The sequence below is a fragment of the Rhinatrema bivittatum genome, chromosome 2 (assembly GCF_901001135.1).
Source record: "Rhinatrema bivittatum chromosome 2, aRhiBiv1.1, whole genome shotgun sequence".
In the NCBI taxonomy this organism is placed as follows: Eukaryota; Metazoa; Chordata; class Amphibia; order Gymnophiona; family Rhinatrematidae; genus Rhinatrema; species Rhinatrema bivittatum.
The window spans coordinates 288,589,178-288,612,429 of NC_042616.1; the positions used below are offsets into that span (position 1 = coordinate 288,589,178).

At 43.4% G+C, this 23,252-nt stretch overlaps 1 protein-coding gene across 1 annotated transcript in view; it reads right to left on the reverse strand.

The window, feature by feature from the left end:
• LARS2 (leucyl-tRNA synthetase 2, mitochondrial) overlaps nt 1–23,252 on the reverse strand; it is a 267,199-nt gene that overhangs the window by 49,172 nt on the left and 194,775 nt on the right. The window contains 9 exon segments of the mRNA XM_029589600.1: nt 1,004–1,081; nt 4,708–4,877; nt 6,886–6,916; nt 6,919–6,956; nt 6,959–6,994; nt 6,997–7,054; nt 7,056–7,069; nt 8,628–8,731; nt 22,498–22,635. Of these exon segments, the coding sequence (XP_029445460.1) occupies nt 1,004–1,081; nt 4,708–4,877; nt 6,886–6,916; nt 6,919–6,956; nt 6,959–6,994; nt 6,997–7,054; nt 7,056–7,069; nt 8,628–8,731; nt 22,498–22,635 (667 nt within the window).

Here is a 23,252-nt window from a genome sequence, read left to right on the forward strand (position 1 = left end):
TGCAGCAGTAGAAGCTACACACACATACATACATAGCGCACTCGCACTGGCTGAAGACAGCAGAGTGGGGGAAAGCTAGAGGTTTAGTAATGATCAATGGGAGTTGTGAGGGGACCCCAACCCAGTCAGCTGCAACAGTGGAGGGGGAGCGCCTCCCACCACCCATCTCTCATCCGCCCCACTGGAGGCAAAGTGGCCCTTGCTTAAAAAATAGTGAAGACCACTGGATAATGCCTCCAGTAGGAAGCTATGGCCATAAACATCAAATTATTAGATAGGAATCCAGCAGACTTGTGCCAAAAAATATCATGTAAGACAAGCAAAGTCTTATCAACAAGCATTGTGGAAAAGAAGAGCTGATCACAACTGGCTGTAGCTGACCTCCACAACTCAACATCAAGGATGACCAGATCAGGCAGCTAATCTGAAGTATCTAAACTGTGCAATGAAATGGTCAGGCTCAGTAGGATTCTCTAACAACATGCAGTACCAGACATGGTCTGAATATGGGGGGAGAAGAGGAGGAAGTCCCAGGCTCTAGGCAGCTACAGTGAAAGAATATCACAGGGCATTGGCTTAACCTAAGACCCAAAACAGGCAAAGAGAGGACAAATGTATTAAAAAATGTGAGATTTCCTGGGTAGAGGGAGATTCTATGCTCTCATTTCATACCTGCAGGATCACCAACTATGGCTAAACCTATTGATGTGAAAAGGTTTCCTCTGCCATCTTTTTGGGCTCTGCTTGCCTCTAATAGGAAAAGTCCAAGAACCTCACTGGGGGTCTTACTGTTTCCTGATATCCCCTAAGAAGTCCAAAGACAATGAACAAGCCTTCAGAATCAACCACAACCAGCAGGGGGGATCTGCATTATCCGACGGATTTGAGGTATGCCTACACTAAGTCAGGAGACAAGGAGGAACAGAAATGTGGTAGTGTGTGAGAGGGGGAGAGAGTAGAGGAAAAGAAGGTGAAATACATCATAGATTGAAAATAAACTTACTGCAAGTATGTTGCTAAGAGCCATTAGTTGAGAAATTGCAGCATTAAACAAGTAGTCCTCTGTGAAGTGAGTGGTTACCTGGGAAAACAAAATAGTTAATTTTTTAATTAAAAAATGCAAATCATCCCCACATACTAAGTAATACACTTATATTCCAATGTTATCCCTATGAAGCAGCGATAGTTATGTCTCAAAGAGCCACATTTAAATACCAATGCCATTTGGTTCTCTGACCATGCTCCTCAGAGTCCTGTGGCATATTTCATACGTAGACATAGTATCATAATGCTAATTAAAATAACAGAAAATTGAAATAATGGCAAGCTCTCTAGTTTAAAATCAGCTCAGTGGATTTGACAAATAACCAAACATTCCTTTGTATTTATCACATCTGGCCCTGGTAGGAATTGCCTTTTAGCAGCTTAGTATGTCTAGCAGGTGGCAAGTACTGTAATAACTATGAGGTCAATAATCAGCTGGGCAGAGAGCAGACAAGTTAGCTGAATACACTTATCTAGCTAACTTATATCAGATATTCAGTGCCATGGTGCCAGCCGTCAGGATATTAGCCAGATAAGTTCATCCAGCTTTTGGGAAACTTAGATAACTCCATCCCCGAAGCAGCTCCAAGTTACCAGCTAAGTTTTATTCAGCTAACTACTTAGCCAGGTAACCCAGAGGCGTTTAATATGAGACAATATTAAATCTTGCCATTTGTCCAGCTAAGTCCTGAACTTAACCAGACAAACACACTGAACATTGACTGACTCTTGGCAGAAATTCAGGATCTCATGTAACTGGGTCTGACTTGCAGGCTACACAGGGGACCTAGGAGGATCACTAGCAATGGTAGCTTTTCAGATCAGGCTATGACGATAGAATCAAACTGGCAGCTGCTTCTGCTGGCAGAGTGCACATACACAAATAACTAGAATACCTAGCGGAAACGCATGCACGCACGTGGCTGGGTCTGTCTGGGAGCTTACTCATGGGACCTAGGAGGATGGATGTTTGGGCAACAACCAGACTAATAATGTTGGCTATCTGGATTACAGAGCTTTCTGGTTTGACATGGGAAAGTTGGGCACTGGAGGGAACTAACAGGGAATCTTTTGTGTGCTTATCTACCCAAGATGGTGGAGTACCAAGGGACGTAGACAAAAAAAAATGACCTGGGTTGGAGACATCTTTCCAATGGTCAACTTTCTGTAGCTGACTGCTGGGATGCAGCCTTAGCAGTGTGGAAAGATTATCTGGGCAGACTGGATGGGCTGGTTGATCTTTTTCCACTGTCATCTATGTTACTATTTATGGATTCAAATGAGATATGTAATTACCAGTTAAAAATAATATGTTGACTAGGAAAGTAAAATTAAATTGCCTACTTTGTTTTCTTCCGAGTCTTGAGTGCCCAGGGAGCCAGTGACTTGCTCAGGGACAAGTTTTAAACCGAAAGCTCTGAATTTTTCTTTATAGTTCAGTTCTTTAATCACCTCCTCAGTATACACAGCCATTTCTGGCTATTTCACTCTATGGCATTTTAAGAATGCCATCATGTAAAACAGCCACCCTGAAGATTCTGAAGAGCAAAACGTGGCTTGGAAATTTGGATTAAATATTAATGCTATGGACCATCATATCAATTACAGAGAAAATGCCCATCACTAACACAGTCTTTCAGTACTTCCCATTAATACATAAATGCATGTGTGTACACAAACATTATCTCTATCATGACATTCATACTTTTATGTTCCCCCTTCCTTTACTGCAGGGAACCTGAAAATTTGGGGGTTTTTTTGCATTGTGGGTCGCAAAGTGAGGAAACAAAGACCCCATAATTCAATAGACCTCAGATCTTCTTTCAACCTACCCAACTAGATAACCTAATGGCTGTTCAGTGCATACATGTTTTATTCTCATGACTCAGGAGTGATGCGAGGGGCATTATTTAAATCAAATAAAGCTGACATTGGAAAAAAAAAAAAGAATACAGCATCTTAAATGAAAAAAAAGTTAAAAACCACAGAAAAGGAAAAATTTCAGTAGCTTAAATAAGAATGCTGTATAATAATCCACTTAAAGAGAGGGAGAAGCAGCCCATGAAACTTTACCAATATGTACTAAGGAAGAACAAACTCCCGAGTGACACCTCTTTCTGAGTGCAAACATATTAAGTGGTTGCAAATAAACAACAAAATCCCCAAATGATTTAAGGATGCATCCCACCATCTGAATGTTCTTCCAGAAACCTCTCAAGCTGAGCTGGGTCATAAAAGGCAAGTCAGAACTCTCGATATTTAACTACACAGTTAATTGGAAATTTAAGAAAAACACCAGCTCCCAACTGAAGAACTTTTGAGCACAATGATAAACATTACCCATAAAGTACAGAATAAAATATAAAATCCTTACTATCATTCACGGTCTAATAAATAACCCATCTTCTACTTGGCTTTGCTCATTACTCCGTATCTATAAACCAGTAAGACATCTAAGATCACTCACCCAAAATCTACTTGACACTCCTTCCCCCCGACAGGCTAGACTAGACATCACCAGGAAAAGGGCCTTCTCAGTGGCAGGCCCTCTTCTCTGGAACTCACTACCCAACCCTCTTCGTCTAATATCCAACCCCCAACAATTCAAAAAATCATTAAAAACACATTTTTTCCAATTGGCATTCAATACTTCTCCACAAACAACTCAACATCACTCCACAACTTAGTAATCGCTCAATTCCCATATCTTTATTTTTTATTTTTTCCTTTACTTCATATCCCCATCCCCCCCTCCCCCAAACCGCTACCCCTCTTGATTTTAACTTGAATTCAGGCCCAGCTCCATTAATAGTCATTTTTGTTAATATTTTATTTTTTACCTATAAGGTATATATCAGTTTTATGTATTTTTATAGTATTTTTTTTAGTTTCTTTCATCTATTTATTTTTATTTTTATTTTATTGTAAACCGTTTTGACAAGATACCCTGTTTTGAAAAGCGGTATATAAATACTTTTAAATAAATAAATAAATAAAAATTTCTTCTTCTTTTCTTGAGTAATCCTACAAAGATCCGTAAACACCCTAACCTTGAGGAGGAACATTATAACTTATGAGCAATGCCTTGAGTTAGTTATGGAAATATTTATATTAACAAATAGCCAAGAAGATTAAACCCTGCATTTATGCCCTCTCTTTGTATCATGCCACACACTGTAGGGTTTCCAGCTAAGTCCATTTCTTATCAACAGGCTTACTCAGTCCTGGTTTTATCCCAGCATTTGTATGGATTTGAAGTTCTGACTTCCCTAAGAATACAATGTATGTAAAATCGGGAACAGATCAGATTGTCTGTTAAAAAAAGACAACATATGGATGCAGCTGGCAAGGCTAGATATATGTCTTTCCATGCCACTGCTTTAAGCTTTGGTTGGGGTGTCCCTGTCACAGTGGCATGCTGTCACTTATCATTGTGAAGTCACAGATGTTGCAACACAGACCATAGCTGATGACATAAGTAGGGTCTGCATAAAGAGTTTACAGACCAGAAGCAAAGCATGGCCTTTGAACGGCAAAAACAAGAGGTGCGGGGGCTTCACAACCGGTTACTGGTTTACATACTCATTAGCAATGGGAAGGCAAATTTCAAGCTGGCTCACTCCTCTTGCTATTTCCCACACATCACTACATACATGTACCCACCTTAGACACATAATAGTTCCTGTTCTCCCAGATCTTCTTAGCGGCAGCTCTGTCCTTCTCACTTAGCAGTTGGGGATCAGGCACAGTCCCGGAATTCCTAGCATCAATGAATTTGGTCATCAAGGACCAGACACGCACTTGCCACCTCCGTACACCAGGGATGGCATCAGCTGAGTGTCATGCAAAAACGCAACCAGAAAAAGAGGGAGGGAGAGAGAACGTGATTTTAGCTACAGTAGCGTGCCAAAAAAAAAAAGCAAGATGAGAATATCAGAAATGACTGTGTTGTCTATAAACTGCTACTGAGTCGCCACAGCTTATTTCTCCTCTCTGTCCCATCACTGAGCACTTGCAGTAAGCCCTCACTAACAATTTTTTCTTACCCATGAAAAGAAAGCATGGAACAATACATACTTTTTATGGCCAAGGAAATGTACTTGATCTCCAAATTGTGTTTCTGGCAGAATTCTAGGATACACACTTGATATTCATTTGAATAAGAATTATCCGAAGATGATTGCTGAACAATACTTTCAAGATCATGTAGGTTCCCTCTTCAGATGTGTATCAGACTTACTGACAAGAGTTGCGAAAGTCCCATGTATATGATTTTTAGATAATTCATATGCTGGTTTCAATAAAAGGCGTCACAACTTGCAAAGAATTCAGTTTTCCTCATGAGCTATACAACTACTAGAATTCTGCACAAATATCACACAAGAGGAATGACCAGCGAGTCCATTTCTCACATAAAACATCTTCTTAATCCTCAGGGATAGAATATGCACCCTGCAGTGCATACCCCCCCCCCCCCCCAAAACAAACAAACACGATCAGCATAACTCTTACATCTCAGTTCAGTGATTAAAATTACCTTTTATTTTCCATAGTTAATGGCAGAAAGAAAATGAAATAACAAGCTCAGAACACTTATTTTTTGGTAGCAGACATCACCTAATTGCATTAGTAGGGAACCTTCAGTCAATGGGCTGAGTGCAGCCTGCTTTTATCTGGCCTATGGCAAGACATCCCTACTACTTATGAAACATCTGATTGTGGTAGAAACTCTTCCCTGGCCCTATTTGTTCACTTCACTTGCTTTCCCTTGATTACAGCAGGAACTCCTGGCCTATTCCCATTCGCTATTGCTGCCTACTGCTTCTGCCTGCGACACTGGAGGGTCTCCCTCCCTGGATTAGCCCGGTGTCAGAGGTGGACCTTCTCCTACCAGCAGGCTGCAGTATCAAAAGGGGAACCTCTTCCTCCCAGCTGCAATGTCAGAGGGGGGTGCCCCTGGCCTGTAACCGGTTTGGTCCTGCCTAATGCAGCCTTTCTACAAAAAAGGGTCCCCACTTCTGATAGGATGTGTAGAATCTTGATCCTAACTAGTAATTTGACCAAAAAAGCTGAAACTTGCAAAGCAGCCACACTTGTCATCAGCCACAGTGTCTTGTCATCAGAGGAATACTGTCACCAGAGATATTTTGCTACCACCTAGTTAATAAGGCTGTTGTAGCACATCAAAGATAACCACAGGTCAGTATCTTCTGGAGCCTGGAATATCCTTCAGCCAAAACTAGGAAGCCCATAAGAACTTCAAATACTGAAAGTCCGGTGTACATTTTTCATCTTCAAGTTACATTTTCTAAAACAGCGGTCCTCAACCCAGTCCTTAGGGATCCCACGATCAGTCTGTTTTTCAGGATTTCCACAATGAATACACATAAGATATATTTACATACAGCAGAGGCACTGCATGCTCATTATAGACGACTGAAAATCTGTCTGGTCAGAGAATCCCCAAGGACCAGGCTGCAGACCACTGTGCTAAAAGCACTAGGCTCCATGGTAGGAGCGGTCCTTTGCCAAGACTAATTGCCCTCAAATTCATTTCCCCTTTCCCCAGCTGGTTCATTAGGAATATTAAAGTTTTTGCACACCTGCTCCTTATGCCATTACAATGGCATTCAGTGTTAACTACATTAACCATGTTATTCCTATTCTGTAATCTGCTTTGACATCGTACCTGGCGAAAGCAGAATATCAAATATTGGGTAAATAGATTAATAAACAGTATTAGAGTCTTCTACCATGCAGACTATAGTTAGAGAAGACTGCGATCACCACTGCCAACAAGGAAGGGTAAGAAAAGGATGAAAAGATCAGAGACAAACCTACTCTTAACATCCCACAGAATGTCCTGCTCTGGGAGGGGCAGCAAAAAAGGATGTAGAGCCGGATAGTATCAATCCATACTGCTGTACTACTTCTTCGGGGTCTATCCCATGTGCTTTGATTTGCTCATTTTTTCCCAGGTAACTTGTAGTTTCTCCTCGGTGTCAGCATGAAACAGGTTCCGAACCTGCAGCAAAAAAATATGCAGAACAGAAAAAAAAATAACACAAAATATTTTCTGATCTCTTCATTAGTTAGCAAGTCCTGGGGGAATTCTGCGCTACTGCAGAGAGCAGAATTCCCCTCCTGCGCAGCTGTGCAGAATTTGGCAGGACCCAGTGTGCCATGAACAGAAGCCCTCCTGCTCGCAGCGAAGCTAGAACAGGACCCGGCATGCCATGCGCGGAGGACTTCCTGCTCGCGGCAAAGATGGAACAGGCCTCGGCATGCCGCCAGCAGAGGCCTTCCCGCTCATGGTGAAGATGAAGCAGGCCCCAGTGAGTCTGTATGTAAGACTGTGAGCCTGGGAGGGGGGTGAGAGAGCGAGCATGTTTGGGTGTGGGTGCCAGAGAGAGGGAGCCTATGTGAAGAGAGTGTGAGGGTGTGTGTGTGAGCGATTGGGAGCTGGTGTGTGTTTATTTTGTAAATGCATGCATTCCCAAGCTCTGTAACCTCATTTTGGTAGAAATTAATTTTCTGGAAGGTCCGGAGAAACACGAAACAATTAGCACAGTAAGCAGATTTATACAGAGACATTACAAACATGAAGGAGGCCCTGCCTCTCGAGGCAAGGGCCGTATAACTGGGGCAGACGTGTGGTAGGCAAGAGGGAGGGGGGAGGGGGGCACAGCCTAGGTGCGGAGAGGGGGCGGACAATGGGATTAGGGGCCAGTTTCAAAACCTGAGCATGAGCCAATGAGACAAGGAAGGCGGCGTCTCTGAGCTCAGGTACTTAGAGGTAGGGCGGGGTGGGGGGAGCACATTTGCAGCCTGGAAGCGAGAGCAACCCTCCCACCACCCCACAGCGCAAGGGGATACTGGGATTGGGGGGATAAGTCGTCACAGCCATAACAAAAGGAACAGCGGGTGCCCTCACCGGAGCATAAGGGGATGTATCTCTGCATAGAGGGGAAGTTTTTGGTGTTGGGGGAGGGGGAAGGGGAGGAGCACAGCACCAAGGACTTTGCATAGGGGGAAAGCGGGGGCATGGATATAACTAAGCATGGCGGAGACCGAGATAATGGCCGGTCTGGGGGTGGCCCAATGAAGGCCTGGCATAAGCAATAACCGCGGCCCGCAAGGCCAGGGGTGGGAGGAGGCGGCAGAATACTGCACGGAGCGGCAGTAGCCACGGAGGCGTTCACGGAGCGGGATGCCAGTGGCGGGTGTTCCCCTTCACGGAGCGGAAGGCGGGATTGGCATTCACGGAGCGGGGTGCCAATGGTTTACCACCTTCACGGAGCGGAAGGATGGAGGGCTGCCGTCTCCAAAAAAGCATTGGGGTGGGAAGAACAAGGAAGGTACCGGTGAGGGCGTTGGCTTTAGTTAATGCCAATTGCGTTTAAGCTGCTGCAATATAAAGTAATAATGTTATAATGTTAATTTTGGCTGTGGCCGTTTCTTCCACTTAATAAAAGTTATCTTGGTTTACCTACTCTGTTGTCGCGTGGTCAAGGGTGGGAGGGGCGGTCGTCCGTGAGCTACGGCGTGCCAGAGTTATGGACTATTCACAGAGAAGAACTTACCGCTGACATTAACTTCCTCCCTCTTCAGATACTGACCAGTTGAACCTAGTTTGAAGGTCTTCCCTTTGATCAGGCCTTGAACTAAGAGCTTATGAAAAGGCTCCCTAGGGTACAAGGAATAACAAATGTGAGAAGTAGTAAAGGCAGAATAGTAACAGTCTCCCCTTCCCCCTCCCTCCAAAAAAAAAAAGACATTTTAGAGGTTGCTCTCATTCTGCGTCTGTGACAAAACTCTTGAAAAGAGGACACTCTATATATTTGATTAATTTGTTGAACACAAAGGATTAATGTATTTTATAAAAACCCCTCCAAAAACTTTCACTCTGATACTCCTGCATTAAATATTCTATTAACCATCTGGCTTGTGGAATACAGAATGTGCTTATGAAATGTGCAGATACCATCAAGTTAGTGACGGTTTGCAAGTATCCCCTAGAGGATAGGAATACAATTCAAAAGGATCTTGCCACTGATGGAATAAGGGCTTGAAAATGTTCTTTCTACCTGCATGGGACAAGGAATGTACATGAACAGCGCAAGGTGGGTTTTTCAGATGGGACTCACCAGACATCAGTGGTACAGGAGGAGAATGCTGGGATTCCTTTCTTTATCTGTCCACTGATGTAGCTGAATAAAGAATTGAATCTTTATCATCAAATAGGGCTAGATACAAGTGCAACACCATGCCTGCTTTTTGGAGTAACTGCTTAGCTTGTTGAGGAGCTCTCTGGCACCAGTGCCATGTATGGAACTTTCGTTTGTGAGCACAATGTAACTTTGCTTAAGAATTGCATTTTGAAAGAAGAAACCAAATAAACTGAAAAGGAGACTGAGTGACTTGGCAGCAATAATGCAGAAAAAGATCTAGGGGTCATTGGGGACTCGTATTCACATTGTCTACTGTGTAGTGCTGTTTTATATCTATCTATTTATAAACATAAAGCTAATGCGGCACTGGAATGTATTAACAAGTATTATAAGCAAGGCATGGGAAATAATTCTACCACTCTGCTTAATGCTGGTAAGGCCTCTTTTAGGAGCAGTGTCCAGTCTGGGGAACCACACATCAAGGATGAGGAGAAAGTCCAGGAGAACAATACAAATGACTGGAGGCCTTGATAATAAGAGCTAAAAGGAGAAATGAAAGGAGCTGGGTTTATTTACCAAAGGCAGGGGAGGATTGCAGGAAAATAGCAGCCTGGGGGATTTTTTTCAAAACCAGCCCACATGGTATCTGTTTGACTCCCTTGTGCATTTTCCTTGCTGCATGGGTTTCAACAGTTCCCAAAAGCACGCCAAACTGACCTTTCATAGGTACATTTTTTTATTATTATTTTTTTATTATTATTGCACCCCTGTTTCTTGTGAACCAGCATGATGGGACTTTCGTCCTGAATGTTGGTATATAAAAAAAACTTAAATAAAAAAAATTAAATACATGCCAAACTGACCTTTCATAGGTACATGTGACCTGGAGGCTGGCAGAATTGAGCCAAAAAATCTCCAACATAAATGTCACACTTTTCCTAAATAACTAAATAGTAGAACACACCCTAGACCAGAGGCGAGCAAACAGAACTGCATGCCAGCTTCCATTTGCCTGTAAGACTGGCTACATCTCTCATAATTATATCTTGGATTCATGGTCTTGTATTAAAGTCTCTTGCCAACCAATCAGCTCTTGAACCATTTGTCAAGTAATGTGACAACCACACTGCCAGCCAGTGTCAGACACACACATAGGGGCAGATTTTAAAAGCCCTGGTTTTACCCGTGCAGGGGACTTGTGCGCCAACATGCCTATGTTGCATAGGTCGCTGGCGTGCACGCAAAGCCCCCGGACGTGCGTAAGTCCCGGGGCTTTGCTTGGGGGGCGTGCCGGGGGCGGCGTGGCATTTGGTGGCATTCTGGGGGCGGGGCTGTGGGCGTGGTGCCGGCCCGGGGGCATTCCGGGAGCATGGCCGAGGCCTCCGAACCAGCCCCTGGGCCGGGGAATGGTGCACCGGCAGCCGGCTGGCGCGCGCAAGTTACGCCTACCTCGGACAGGTGTAACTTTCTGAATAAAGGTAGGGGGGGATTTAGTTAGGGTTGGGGAGTGGGTTAGGTAGGGGAAGGGAGGGGAAGGTGGGGGAGCTGGAAAAAAAAGTTCCCTCCGAGGCCGCTCCGATTTCGGAGCGGCCTCAGAGGGAACGGAGGCAGGCTGCTCTGCTCGGCTCGGCACGCGCAGGTTGCACAATTGTGCACCGCCCTGTGCACCCTGAGCCTGGATTTTATAACATGCGCGCGGCAGCACGTGCATGTTATAAAATCGGGTGTAGATTTGTTCGCGCCGGATTGCGCGAACAAATCTACGCCCGTGCATAACTTTAAAAATCTACCCCAGAGTCTCTCAGACACAAACACCCACACACACTCAGACACCCACTTTCTGTCCAAAAGATGGTGTGTGTGTGGGTGTGTCTCTCTCTCTGACACAAAGAAACTCACTCACACACACTCTCATTCTTAGTGTATGGGTGTGTCAGAGAAAGTGTGTGTATATGTGTGTCTTTCTGTGTCAGGGAGAAAGACACCCACACACACTTTCTCTCTCTGACACACACATTCTGTCATTGTGCTGCTGCTCATACACTATTGCCCCCACTCCAGTACTGCCACATCATTATCTAAAACGTTCTGCCTGCTACCTGCTCTTCCCCAGCCTGCAGCAGCCCTCTCCTTCTCCTCACCCCTTCTTAGCACCCCCACTCCAGGAGACTCAGTGATTTCACAGCCAGCTGACTTTTTCAGGAGGAAATTCCAGCTTACAGAAGCCTCCCCAACAGTGCATAGGCACTTTCTCGAGTCACTCCATCCCTTTTTGTGACTGTAGCTTGTCTCCACTTCTCTGTACTCACACCTTCCCCCATTCCAGAACATTCCCATTGGTTGTGTGCTACAGAGTCTGCTGCTTTTATGGTTCCCCAGGCTCTGCACTACCTACCTACTCTAAAGAAGGGAAGGGGAGACCAGACTAATCTATGCTGATTCTCCAGGGCTTAAAAAGAAAAATGAAGCCCTGGCTGAGACTGGAGAGAGCCACATGACCCAAAGTAGAACAGCTCCAAATCCTGTTTCCCACATGGATCCAGTCCAACCAGGGCTGGTGCAAGGATATTAGGCATTATAGGTAATGCCTTCAGCCTTGTACTCCCCAGCCGCTCCCCTCCTCACACACAATTAAAAAGTATGCATTTATTGTAGCTTTTAGATTAAAAAGGCCATTCAAAGTACAGTCTTATGAGGTAAAAGTATCACTAACAGTATGATACATTATATTTACATTTCCAACTATTAATGGCTCAAAAACCACACGTATTAAACATTAGAAAAAACACCACACCACTCATGAGGAATACTACATATTCTTATCAATCAAAATATTTACAGGGAATCAGTATCAGAGATAATTGTGCTCTTTCAATCTCCAGGCTCTTGCCTGCAATGGGCTTCAACCAGTATCATTGACAAGCACCAGATTTTACGTCATTTACTGCTTCCCACACACCACTTTATTTTATTTTTATTTAATACTTTTAATTTTATTCATTACTACTTTTTTTGAAACAAATATCTTCCTTTTATACTTAAAAACTATTAAGTTATATTTCCGAATTGGAATGTACTTAATTTCACTCGAAGATTTTTACTTTACAAGTTCTTAATCTTTTACTTTGCCCGCTGCGTTTTCTTCACTTATTATGCCCGACATTGACAATGTTTCGGCATAACCTTATGCCTTCTTCAGGGGAAACCACTTCTCTATAATTAAAAGAACACATCAAACTCACCAACATTTCTTGACCATTTAGACTTTTATACAAGCCACCACAGTCAGACTTACCCTTTTCTCGTAGCCACCTCGGCTTTACCTCGCAGCTCACACAAAATGGCGAAAACGCTCAAACAGCCACACCGGAAGTACGATTTTTAAAGGACAGCCCCACCTCTCTATAAACCAATCAAATCATTTCCACTGAGACTACCTGAATACTGACCAATCCACCTCTTTATTCAGGCCAGCCGGATGTACAGTTTTTAATTAAAAAATCCAACGCTGTTCACTCTGGAGTAAACGCAAATTTACATCGCCACCTCTCACTCCACATCTCATCACTTCTAAAACTGTAGATCGTAATTCTTCAAATTCATGCCGAAACATTGTCAATTATCCTATAATTGTGATGTCTTAAATACATTAAGATGAATATGGTGTGCTAGTTAGATATCAATTTTTCTATAAAGAGTTATATCTTGAAGTTTGTTTTTTTTTCTTTAACTTTATCAGATTTCTTTGTATTAGACATCAATTTTCTGTAAAGAGTTATATCTTGGAAAACATTTTTAAAATTGAAAAAGAAAGAATTAAAAAAAAAAAAAGAAAGAAGTTGGACTACAGCAAGCCGAACTGGCTGCGGGGTTGGCCTGGCATTTAGCAATTTGGCATTTAGCTGTGGGCACTGCTCTTGCACCAGCAACCGGGAGGATTTGGCTGAGTATGAGCGGAGAATATGCAGTAAAGGCATGAGCACATGAAATTCAGTGTCATGTGACTTGACTGACTGGCCCACTGGGGCATGCCCGAAGCTCCAATAGGGCAATCCGCCCCTGACCTGAGGCATAAATTATGCCAGTATTAAAATATATGGAGGCTGCTGTCTTCCCTTTCCATTGAGAAAAGGACAATATATAATGACCTTAAATTACAGGAGAAGAGACTGAAGTTAAACATTAGGAAGAATTTCAGTAGTCAAACACTGCAACATGTTACCCATAGGGATGGTGGAATCTGACTCTGGAGACAGGTGGCACAAACATTTGTCTAAGATGACCTAAGTCTAGTGGATCCTGCTTGAAGGCATGGAAACGGACTGAATGACCACTTGAGGTATTTTCCAACTTTACTGCTCTATGATACTATCAATATACTTAACAACTCGCCCCCTTTTGTATGGATGTGCTCGTCCGGCCCTTCCCACTGCCCCACTGATATGATTCAGGTATCATCTGAAAGAGTAAAAGCCATAGTTCTGCCACAAGACTACCACATTAACTTTATTAAAAAGACTAGGGAAAACATATAGAGTTTTGGCTTCAGGAGTGCTTTCCAACATATATTTGAAGAAGGGCATGCTGCCAGTTAGTGCTCTTGTAATCAGGGCTGGCAGAAGCACTAGGTGAACCAGGCCTGGGCCTGCTCGCGGCCCAGAAAACCGAGAATGAGGTAGGAGTCGGGGCTGAGACCAGGGGGTGGCGGTGCAACTTGGGGGGAGGGGGTGGATGGGCAGGCACAAGGTAGAAGGTGCCTAGGGTGCTTGATCCCCTTACACCGGCCCTGCTTGTAATGTTGGTGATCACTCCATTCCAGAAAAACTCCTCTCTTACTCACCACAGGAAAACAGGGGGAAGGGGAATTGTACAACTCCCTCCAAGTTTCTGAACCCCAACCTTTGCTGAACGTGGGAAGAGGTTATCCTACAAATTTTCTTCTTCTTCTCTCTCACAACTTACAACTATACTGAGGTTTGGCTTAGCTTGGAATACATCTTCAAAACCAAGCCTCTGCATGTTTTCCCTACTTTTCATTTAATCTTCCAGATTAATTCTAGAGACCTTAATTCAAAAGAAACATCTAAATGCTGCTGGGAGATTGCACTGGAGAGGAGGAAATCTCATATACCAATTGTATCTTACAATTTCTATGGCTGTTAATTATTTTCCATATCTCTGCATTCAATGTGTTTCAAAAGTGATTTTTTAACAAACATGATACTAGCAATATGAAAATAATAACTGCAGTATGGAGCAGTGGGTGCATGTTGGTGGATGCTAGGCTCGATGGACCTTGGTCTGACCTAGCATGGCACTTATGTTCTTATCCCTTTTACATAATTCTTTCCAACATACCATATGTTGGAATGTATAAAAAGGTCTATGGGGCAACTTTTACAGCTTCTGCAGACAAAAGGTAGCTTTGCTTGATGATCAGTGATGTTATCTCACAAGGGCCCAAGAGATGCACTAACCTGGGCAGAGAGAGAGAGAGAGAGAGAGAGAGAGAGTGCTGACTTGGACCCCTCCCAGTGGTTTTTGTATACTGCTGCACATCACCATTGGCAGATCTTGAATCTGATTTGGTGGCATATAAGAAGTGAAAAGTGAAAGAGTGAAACTACCCTCTTCTGGGTGTAGAGAGAGCCATCATGGTTTGGGCCTGGTCAGGGCACCCATTTCCCCGGCCCCAAGAAGACATTGGGATTGGCCCAGGTGGAGAAAATTCATGTCTAGGGACCTTCGTTTTCACTTTTTATTTAATGTTTCTAGGGAATTTCAACGTTATAACAAAATAAAATCCATAGAAGAATGATTTGACTATAACACACAGGAGACAAATCAATGGAAGTGTCATTTTCAATGTCGTAACAAAAAAGCAATCCATAGAAATTTCCCACAAAAATAAAATAAAAACTGAAAACCAAGGGCCTTGCTCATGTAACACGAGCCAGGCTTCCTTTCCTTCAGGCCCGCATGAGGTGAGATACAGATCAGGATCAGGATACCTCCTTCCCTGGGCAGAGAGATACAAGTTCGCCAGGCCCAGAAAGAGGAAGAGGTGATCCTTTTGAGAATTTTTAATGGTCTGAAATTTGTGTTGATTATTAAAAAAACCAAACAAAAACCAAACAAAACCAAACCATAAAAACCAAACAATCCAAAATTGCATTCTATTCATTACACTAAATTTGGATATATTTACTTTAGCCTCAGCTGAATATTTATTTCAACAATTACTTATATGGCAAATATATTAAAATGAACTAACATCTTTTGGGTAAGCGTAGCAGCCTAACAAAGATGAGGATAGATTTTGTGTGCCAGTGAAATGATCTCTCGAACAGCCTTCTTCTAATCTAAAAGCTCAAAAAGATTCTGATTTCCAAAGACTAAAGCAGTTATAAGCAGTTTTCTAGCAAATATTTACATGGTTTGTGCAGCTGACTTCTCTACCATGCTGAAGCAAGCAGGAAAGCAGTAAAATGCAAGTGAAGCTTTTGTCGGATAGGTGCTCCCAAATGGCCATAACAGATGTTACTGTATCAAGTCTGCTAGCAGTCCTCCCGGATTCCTCAATCCACCCATTTCAACTACCTAAAAGCTGTGCTTCTCGTCTCTTTAGTCTTGCAAACTTCAACACCTAAATCTTCAGCACTTTGCTTCAGTTCTGCTTCCATGTTCTTTTTCATGCCATTGATCACACTTTGCACTGTCATATTATATTGCGAACTGTGAGATGAGCTGGGCAGGACGCATTACAAGAACTGAAAATAACTGCAAAGTTTAGGGTTAGCCCAGTGGCAAGTTCTGTGTGCTGCTCATGCTCATGGGATCTTGGTTCGATTCTCAGATCAGGGCTCGGCACCCTGGGTCAGACAGGGCTAGGAATGCTGCAGAGGCAGGATTCATAGCTACCCTCTCAGGGAAGGGGTAGGGGGCGGGAATCACAGTCCTCATGCAGTGGTGACACCTAATGGCCAGACACAGAGCGCCCGCGATTGCAGAGTTCTGGAAGAAGACACCGGGTGCGTGGCTCCCGGCTGCAGACCGTCGCTGCAACGACTGGGTTGGATACAGTGGGAAAGTAGAAGGGATATAGAAATAGAGGGATGAAGGATCGTGATGCTGGCAACCCATCACTTGTTCTGATTCAGATGAAAGCAGAGAGGAAACCAAGTAAAAAAAAACAAAAACCTGCAAAGTTTACGTGCACACAGAGGCTTTAGTCTACGATTAATTTAAATATTTTGCATAACTTAAACATCAGAGCCACTTTGGGGCAAAGAGGAGCAGTTTGACACCACTTTGTTATAGCATCATTCTTACTGTCTTCAAAAAAACTGACACAGCACAAGCATTATATCCAAATGAAGCAATTTTCTCAAGCTGCTGAGGGCTACTAGCTGACAGCTGCACTATGCTTGGCCACATATGGTGCACTGACAAGGTGCAAATGGATCTGATTTGCACCTCCTGTGATTGCAAACCATTTTTCCTCCTACACTTTTAGGAAGGTGCATTGGCTGTGATGAAATGAAGGAGGAAGACATTGCTTTGATGAGTGAAGGTGGCAAACTCAAGACAAGAAACGCACTCTGTGTGGAAGAGCTGGAAAATGAAAAGGGAGGTGAGAAGGAACCTGCAGAAAGGGAAGGAAGAAGGATACTAACAAGAACTGATTAAAGGAAGGAAACTAGTACCGTAATTATTTTCTTGCAGGAACAAGGATCAAATCAGGACATCAAAGAACATACATTGTTTTCAACTTTACCTTTATTAAAATATTCCAAACCAATACACAATTTACAAATGAGGCAGGCATGACTAAAGGGCTATAAAAATGATGTTCACTGTTAGTTAAGCAAGGCCCTTTTTATCTCACTTCTGTAGTTACCCATTGTCATACTACATACACACTTATTACATTTTAAGCTTTTTTTTTTATATGTAACTTTTAAATATCAAATAAAATCAATCTAAACCTTATACAAGTATCTAAACCTTATGCAAGTATCATTAACTAGGACTGCAAGTTTCTCCACTTCCATAATTTGCTAGTAAATTGGGAAGCAGTCAGAAAACGACAGTGCATCAACATGCTTCCACTTTTTTGTTATGGCTAGCCTACCTGCATGCAATTTCTTTTTGCAAGGGGTGGGTATCATTTTTAAGCATTTTTTAAATTTTACCTTTTTTGGAAGGTGGAGTCAAGAAGGGGGGTTTGTCATGTATGACTTTTTAAACATTTTTTTTTTTTGGGGGGGGGGGGGGGGGGGGGGGGGGGGGGGGGGAGGTCAATTTTTGATTTCCCAAAGTGATAGTGGTTCCTTCTGGGCCTAGACCTTCCAGAGCAGTTCCTGTTAAGTGCTGGTCTGCCACAGCAGCAGAAGCTCTAAGCCTGGGCCCGTGCTAGGTGCCAATTTTTAAGAAACCTGGCATCTAACAACTTTCTACCCCTGAAGATTACATTGGAATAAGGCAACCTTTCTACGTCTGTCAGCATCCGGAAAAATAGCTGGAGAAGGGCATATCGGGGAACACCGTAAAGTTTGTTTGTCGAGCTGCAGTACAAAATAATCAGCCAGTTGTATTATACACATGAGAAGTTATCTCAAACAGACAAATCTATTGTTGACAAATGCTGGCAATGTTGTGGAAGAAAGACTCACTGCTCTAAGTAAGATGTGACTACCTGTAGGTGAAACCCTTCTAGGCTATGATAGGTCTTTCTGTTTATATTTCTGCTGTAATTATGGCCTTGCAAATACTTAATAGAAACATAGAAATGATGGCAGAAAAAGACCGATCGGCCCATCCAGTCTGCCCAGCAAGCTCCCACGCTTATTTTCCCATACGTATCTGTTTCACCAACCACCAATTTCAGGGTCCTTGTTGGTAACTGTTTGATTCAAGTTTCCTGCCAACCCCTGCCATTGATGCAGAGAGTAATGTTGGAATTGCATCAAAGGTGAGCATAAGGCTTAATGGTTAAGTGTAGTAACCACTGCATCAAGCAAGTTACCCCGATGCTTGTTTACCCAGACTGCACAGATCATTGCTTTGTTGGATGTTGTCTGAAGGTAAATCCTGTTTTCCACATTTCCCCCTGCCGTTGAAGCAGAGAGCAATGCTATATATGCATTCAAAGTGATGTATCAGGCTTAAATGGTTTAGGGTAGTAACCTCCGTAATAAGCAAGCTATCCCCATGCTTATTTGTTTACCCCGATTGTGAATTTCAGTCCTTGTTGGTTGTTGTCTGAATGCAAATCCTCTTTTCCACATTTCCCCCTGCAGTTGAAGCAGAGAGCAATGCTATATATGCATTCAAAGTGATGTATCAGGCTTAATTGGTTTAGGGTAGTAACCTCCGTAATAAGCAAGCTACTCCCACGCTTATTTGTTTACCCTGATTGTGAATTTCAGTCCTTGTTGGTTGTTGTCTGAATGCAAATCCTCTTTTCCACATTTCCCCTTGCCGTTGAAGCAGAGAGATGTTGGAGTTGCATTAACCTTGCGAAGGCTTATTGAGTAAGGGTAGTAATCGCCCTGTAGTAGCCTCCACTCTAGTAATCCACCCCCATGGCTCTTCTCTTCATTCCCATCCTCTAGCCTCTATGGATCCACAGTGTTTATCTCATGCCCCTTTGAAATCCTTCACAGTTTTAGTCTTCACCACTTCCTCCGGAAGGACATTCCAGGCATCCACTACCCTCTCCGTGAAGAAATACTTCCTGATATTGGTTCTGAGTCTTCCTCCCTGGAGCTTCATTTCGTGACCCCTAGTTCTACTGATTTTTTTCCAATGGAAAAGATTTGCTGTTGACCATGGATCATTAAAACCTTTCAAGTATCTGAAAGTCTGTATAATAGCACCCTCTGCTCCTCCTCTCCTCCAGGGTATACATATTTAGGTTCTTCAATCTCTCCTCATAAGTCATTTTATGAAGACCATCCACCTTTTTGGTCGCCCTTCTCTGGACCGCCTCCATCCTGTCCTTGTCCCTTTGGAGATACGGTCTCCAGAACTGAACACAGTACCCCAGGTAAGGCCTCACCAAGGCCCTGTACAAGGGGATCATCACTTCCTTTCTCTTACTAGATATTCCTCTCTCTATGCAGCCCAGCATTCTTCTGGCTTTAGCTATCACCTTGTCACATTGATTCGCCGACTTTAGATCGTTAGACACTATCACCCCAAGGTCTCTCTCCTGCTCCGTGCACAACAGCCCTTCACACCCCATCGAATACAGTTCTTTCGGATTTCCACACCCCATATGCATGACTCTGCACTTCTTGGCATTGAATCTCAGCTGCCATATCTTCGACCACTCTTCCACCTACCTTAAATCCCGTCTCATTCTCTCCACTCCTTCCGGCGTGTCCACTCTGTTGCAGATCTTAGTATCATCCGCAAAAAGACAAACCTTACCTTCTATCCCATCCGCAATGTTGCTCACAAAGATATTGAACCGGACCGGTCCCAACACCGATCCTTGCGGCACTCCGCTTAACACCGCTCTCTCTTCAAAGTAAGTTCCATTTACCATCACACATTGTCTTCTGTCCATCAACCAATTTGCAATCCAGGCCACCACTTAATATATCACTTAGAACAGCCCACAAAAGAATACAAAACCTATCTGAATAAATTTCACATTGAAAATTGAAAAGTAGGGGGAGAGTATCAAACATGCATGGCTATCGTACTTTTACATTTTGTGTCTGTGCCCCCAAAAAAGCACATCGATGATATTCTTTTCTTATAGACATCAATGGTAGCATGCTTGAATGAATTTCCATGTGAACTGATTTCTTTGGACAACAATTTACAGTTTACTATGTATAGTCATGAATTTCATCTTCCTGTCTTTTAGATGTTTTAATATGTTTCCAACAGGGAACATTTTCTACTACTGTGTTCAGGAAGAAAACGGATAGGAATAATCTTCTTAAATTTGACAGTCATCATTCCCGAGCGTTTAAAGCAGGCATACCAGTCAGTCAGTTTTTCTGAGTATGTAAAATCTGCTTTAATATAGCAAAATTTAAATACCAGGCCAATATTTTGCAACTCTGATTTTTACAGACGACCTATCCTCTGTCAGTCATACAAATAACTTATAAAGGAGCACTTTATTCTGATCATTCCAGTTTGTTAGAATATAAAGCTCGAAAGGGATAATCTAGACTGGTATGCGTACTACATTATAGCACTAAAGCTATCAAAAACCAATGGCATATATTGGCCCTATATGATATATTTAGAGCACCACAATTAATAGCATTTTACCATGGGCTTAATATAGGGATCATGTGGTACATGCAGCGGTAGCTGACACATCAGTCAAAATTCAGAAATGCAGGAACATTGGGCATATTTAAAATGTCAAAATACCATCACCAAAAATGAAACATAAAAACATAGAAACATGATGGTAGAAAAAACCCGTATGGCCAATCCAGTCTGCCCATCTGTCCAACTAAACCAGCATTATAAATCTCATCCCTTCCTTAGAGATCCCCTGTATTTATCCCATGCTTTCTTGAATTCAGATAGGGGTAGATTTTAAAAGAAGCGCGATCAGCCTACTTTTGCTTGCGCATCAGACTCAAGCAAAAGTACGCTGGATTTTAGTAGATACGCGCGGAGCCGCGCGTATCCACTAAAATCCTGGATCGGCGCGCGCAAGGCTATCGATTTTGTATAGCCTGCGCGCGCCGAGCCGCGCTGCCTCCCCCCGTTCCCTCCAAGGCCGCTCCGAAATCGGAGCGGCCTCGGAGGGAACTTTCCTTTGCCCTCCCCTCACCTTACCCTCCCTTCCCCTACCTCACCCACCCACCCGGCCCTGTCTACACCCCCCCCTTACCTTTGTCGGGGGCTTTACGCCTCCCGGAGGGAGACGTAAATCCCCGCGCGCCAGCGGGCCTGCTGCGCGCCGGGCCGCGACCTGGGGGCGGGTACGGAGGGCGCGGCCACGCCCCCGGGCCGTAGCCACGCCCCGTACCCGCCCCCAAAACGCTGACGACACGCCCCCGCAACGCCGCGCGCTCCGGCCCCGCCCCCCGACACGCCCCCCTCCGAGAACCCCGGGACGTACGCGAGTCCCGGGGCTCTGCGCGCGCCGGGAGGCCTATGTAAAATAGGCTTCCCGGCGCGCAGGGCCCTGCTCGCGTAAATCCGCCCGGTTTTGGGCGGATTTACGCGAGCAGGGCTCTGAAAATCCGCCCCTCACTGTTTTTGTCTCCATCACTTCCACTGCTCACTTGGAGACTGGCATAGAGCTGTTTCAATATGGCCAACTGAGCTAGTCTCTAGGCACCCCAGCGGAGATGTGTGAATAATTTCATCAAAATATCTGCCTGGCACTCAGTGTTGACTATTTTTAGCTCTTGACTCAAGTCCTTGGCATCCTTCTGAAGTCTCAAGTGGGGAGATTGAAATTTGGCTTGACTCTTGGTGTCAGAGAGACTGAAGAACCTTTTCAGAGTGGTCTGGCCACTAGCGCAACTATAGTTGGTCTATAGATCTTGTATTGGGGCCTTTGAGGTCACCTTTTTGAAGCCGAACTTATGCACACCCAAAAGGAAGGCTTAGAGTTCAACCTTCTAGGTTGTACAGCCAGAGGCATTGTGGACTTTCCCCAAATATATGTAAGCACATACTGTGCTGGTATATGATGGACATCTTTTGCAGACACTTAGGAAAGATCTTGACACTGCTGGCCAATTTCCCAACATGGTGAAGAAAATCTCCAGAGCAAAATTTAAAGCGAACATTTTTTTTTTAAGAAGAAATACTCAAATGAAAATAAAACATGTGGTAAGCCTGCAATGGGTGGCATCACTGAAAACAATATAGGGACTATAAGCAGCAGGATTATCAAAAAAGTTTACAAAAGAAAGCGCCAAAAGCCTACTAAGGAACAGAAAGGTAGTGGGAAAAAAACTGAAGTAGAAAAACACCGTCAGAGGCAAAAAAAAAAAAAAAGATACAAAAATAATTCAGCTGCAGATTTGAAGTCACATCCAACATTGATGGTAGATTAAGAGAAAAAGAGATGGGCTGTGGGACTGCTGCTGTGTGGGAGCTCCCATGCATGCCTGGAAAAGTATTACTCTTTTTCCAGAAATCTCTGAAGTCTGTTCCATAGGGGCCATATGCAGTAACATGATCCATGTGTGTGACTGGCTGATTTGCTTGTCTTTAGAAAAGGCTATTTAGCTTCCAAATCTGTCTCAGACTGAATTTTGAGTGGAAAATATGTGTTCCTTACCTGTGTTTGACCATCTTTTGGTTATTGCAAAAATGGCTGAAGAACCTAGCATAGTATAAATGCATCACAGCATGTTCCTTTCCTCCAATATACAAGTCCACAGGCATCCAGTAATCTGCTAGGGCTCTGTCAAAAGGCCTACAAGACAGAAATAATACAAGAAGAAGAGATGACTCAACAAGGGGTGTACATAATATGGCCATGTGGCAAATCATTTCGCTCGCATAATGCTGTTTAACAAATACAATTGCTCAATATTTTTTCATTATTTAAACTGGTGACTTTTTTTTTTTTGGGGGGGGGGGGGGAAGAGGGGGCATGCTAGCAAGCCTATGTGAAATGACCGCTCAACTTTTCTTCTCTCTCATTACCACCTAATAAATCTCTTTCCCTATAAGGGAGCCCTGAACAGTGTTATTGACTGTCTGAAAAGAATACAGGAACCTTATCTGTTTACAACAGCAGCAAACTGACCTGCAACACTTTAGCTCTCCAGGCTGGAGCAGAGGATGAAAAGCTTATTTCATGCCGAGCTAATTATCATGGGGTCGATGTTTTTTTACTCATGTTTTAACACAGATTTTTTTGGTGCTAACTTAACCCGGGTATGCGCCAAAAAAAAAAAAAAAAGTGGTAAAACAAGGAATAAAAAACTGTAGAAATATTAGCATGTCTCCATGTTAACTGTAGGGTAATAAGCTTATTAGCTATTATCCTACAATGCAAAGAGGTGCGCCAGAGGGGAGGCAGCCTAG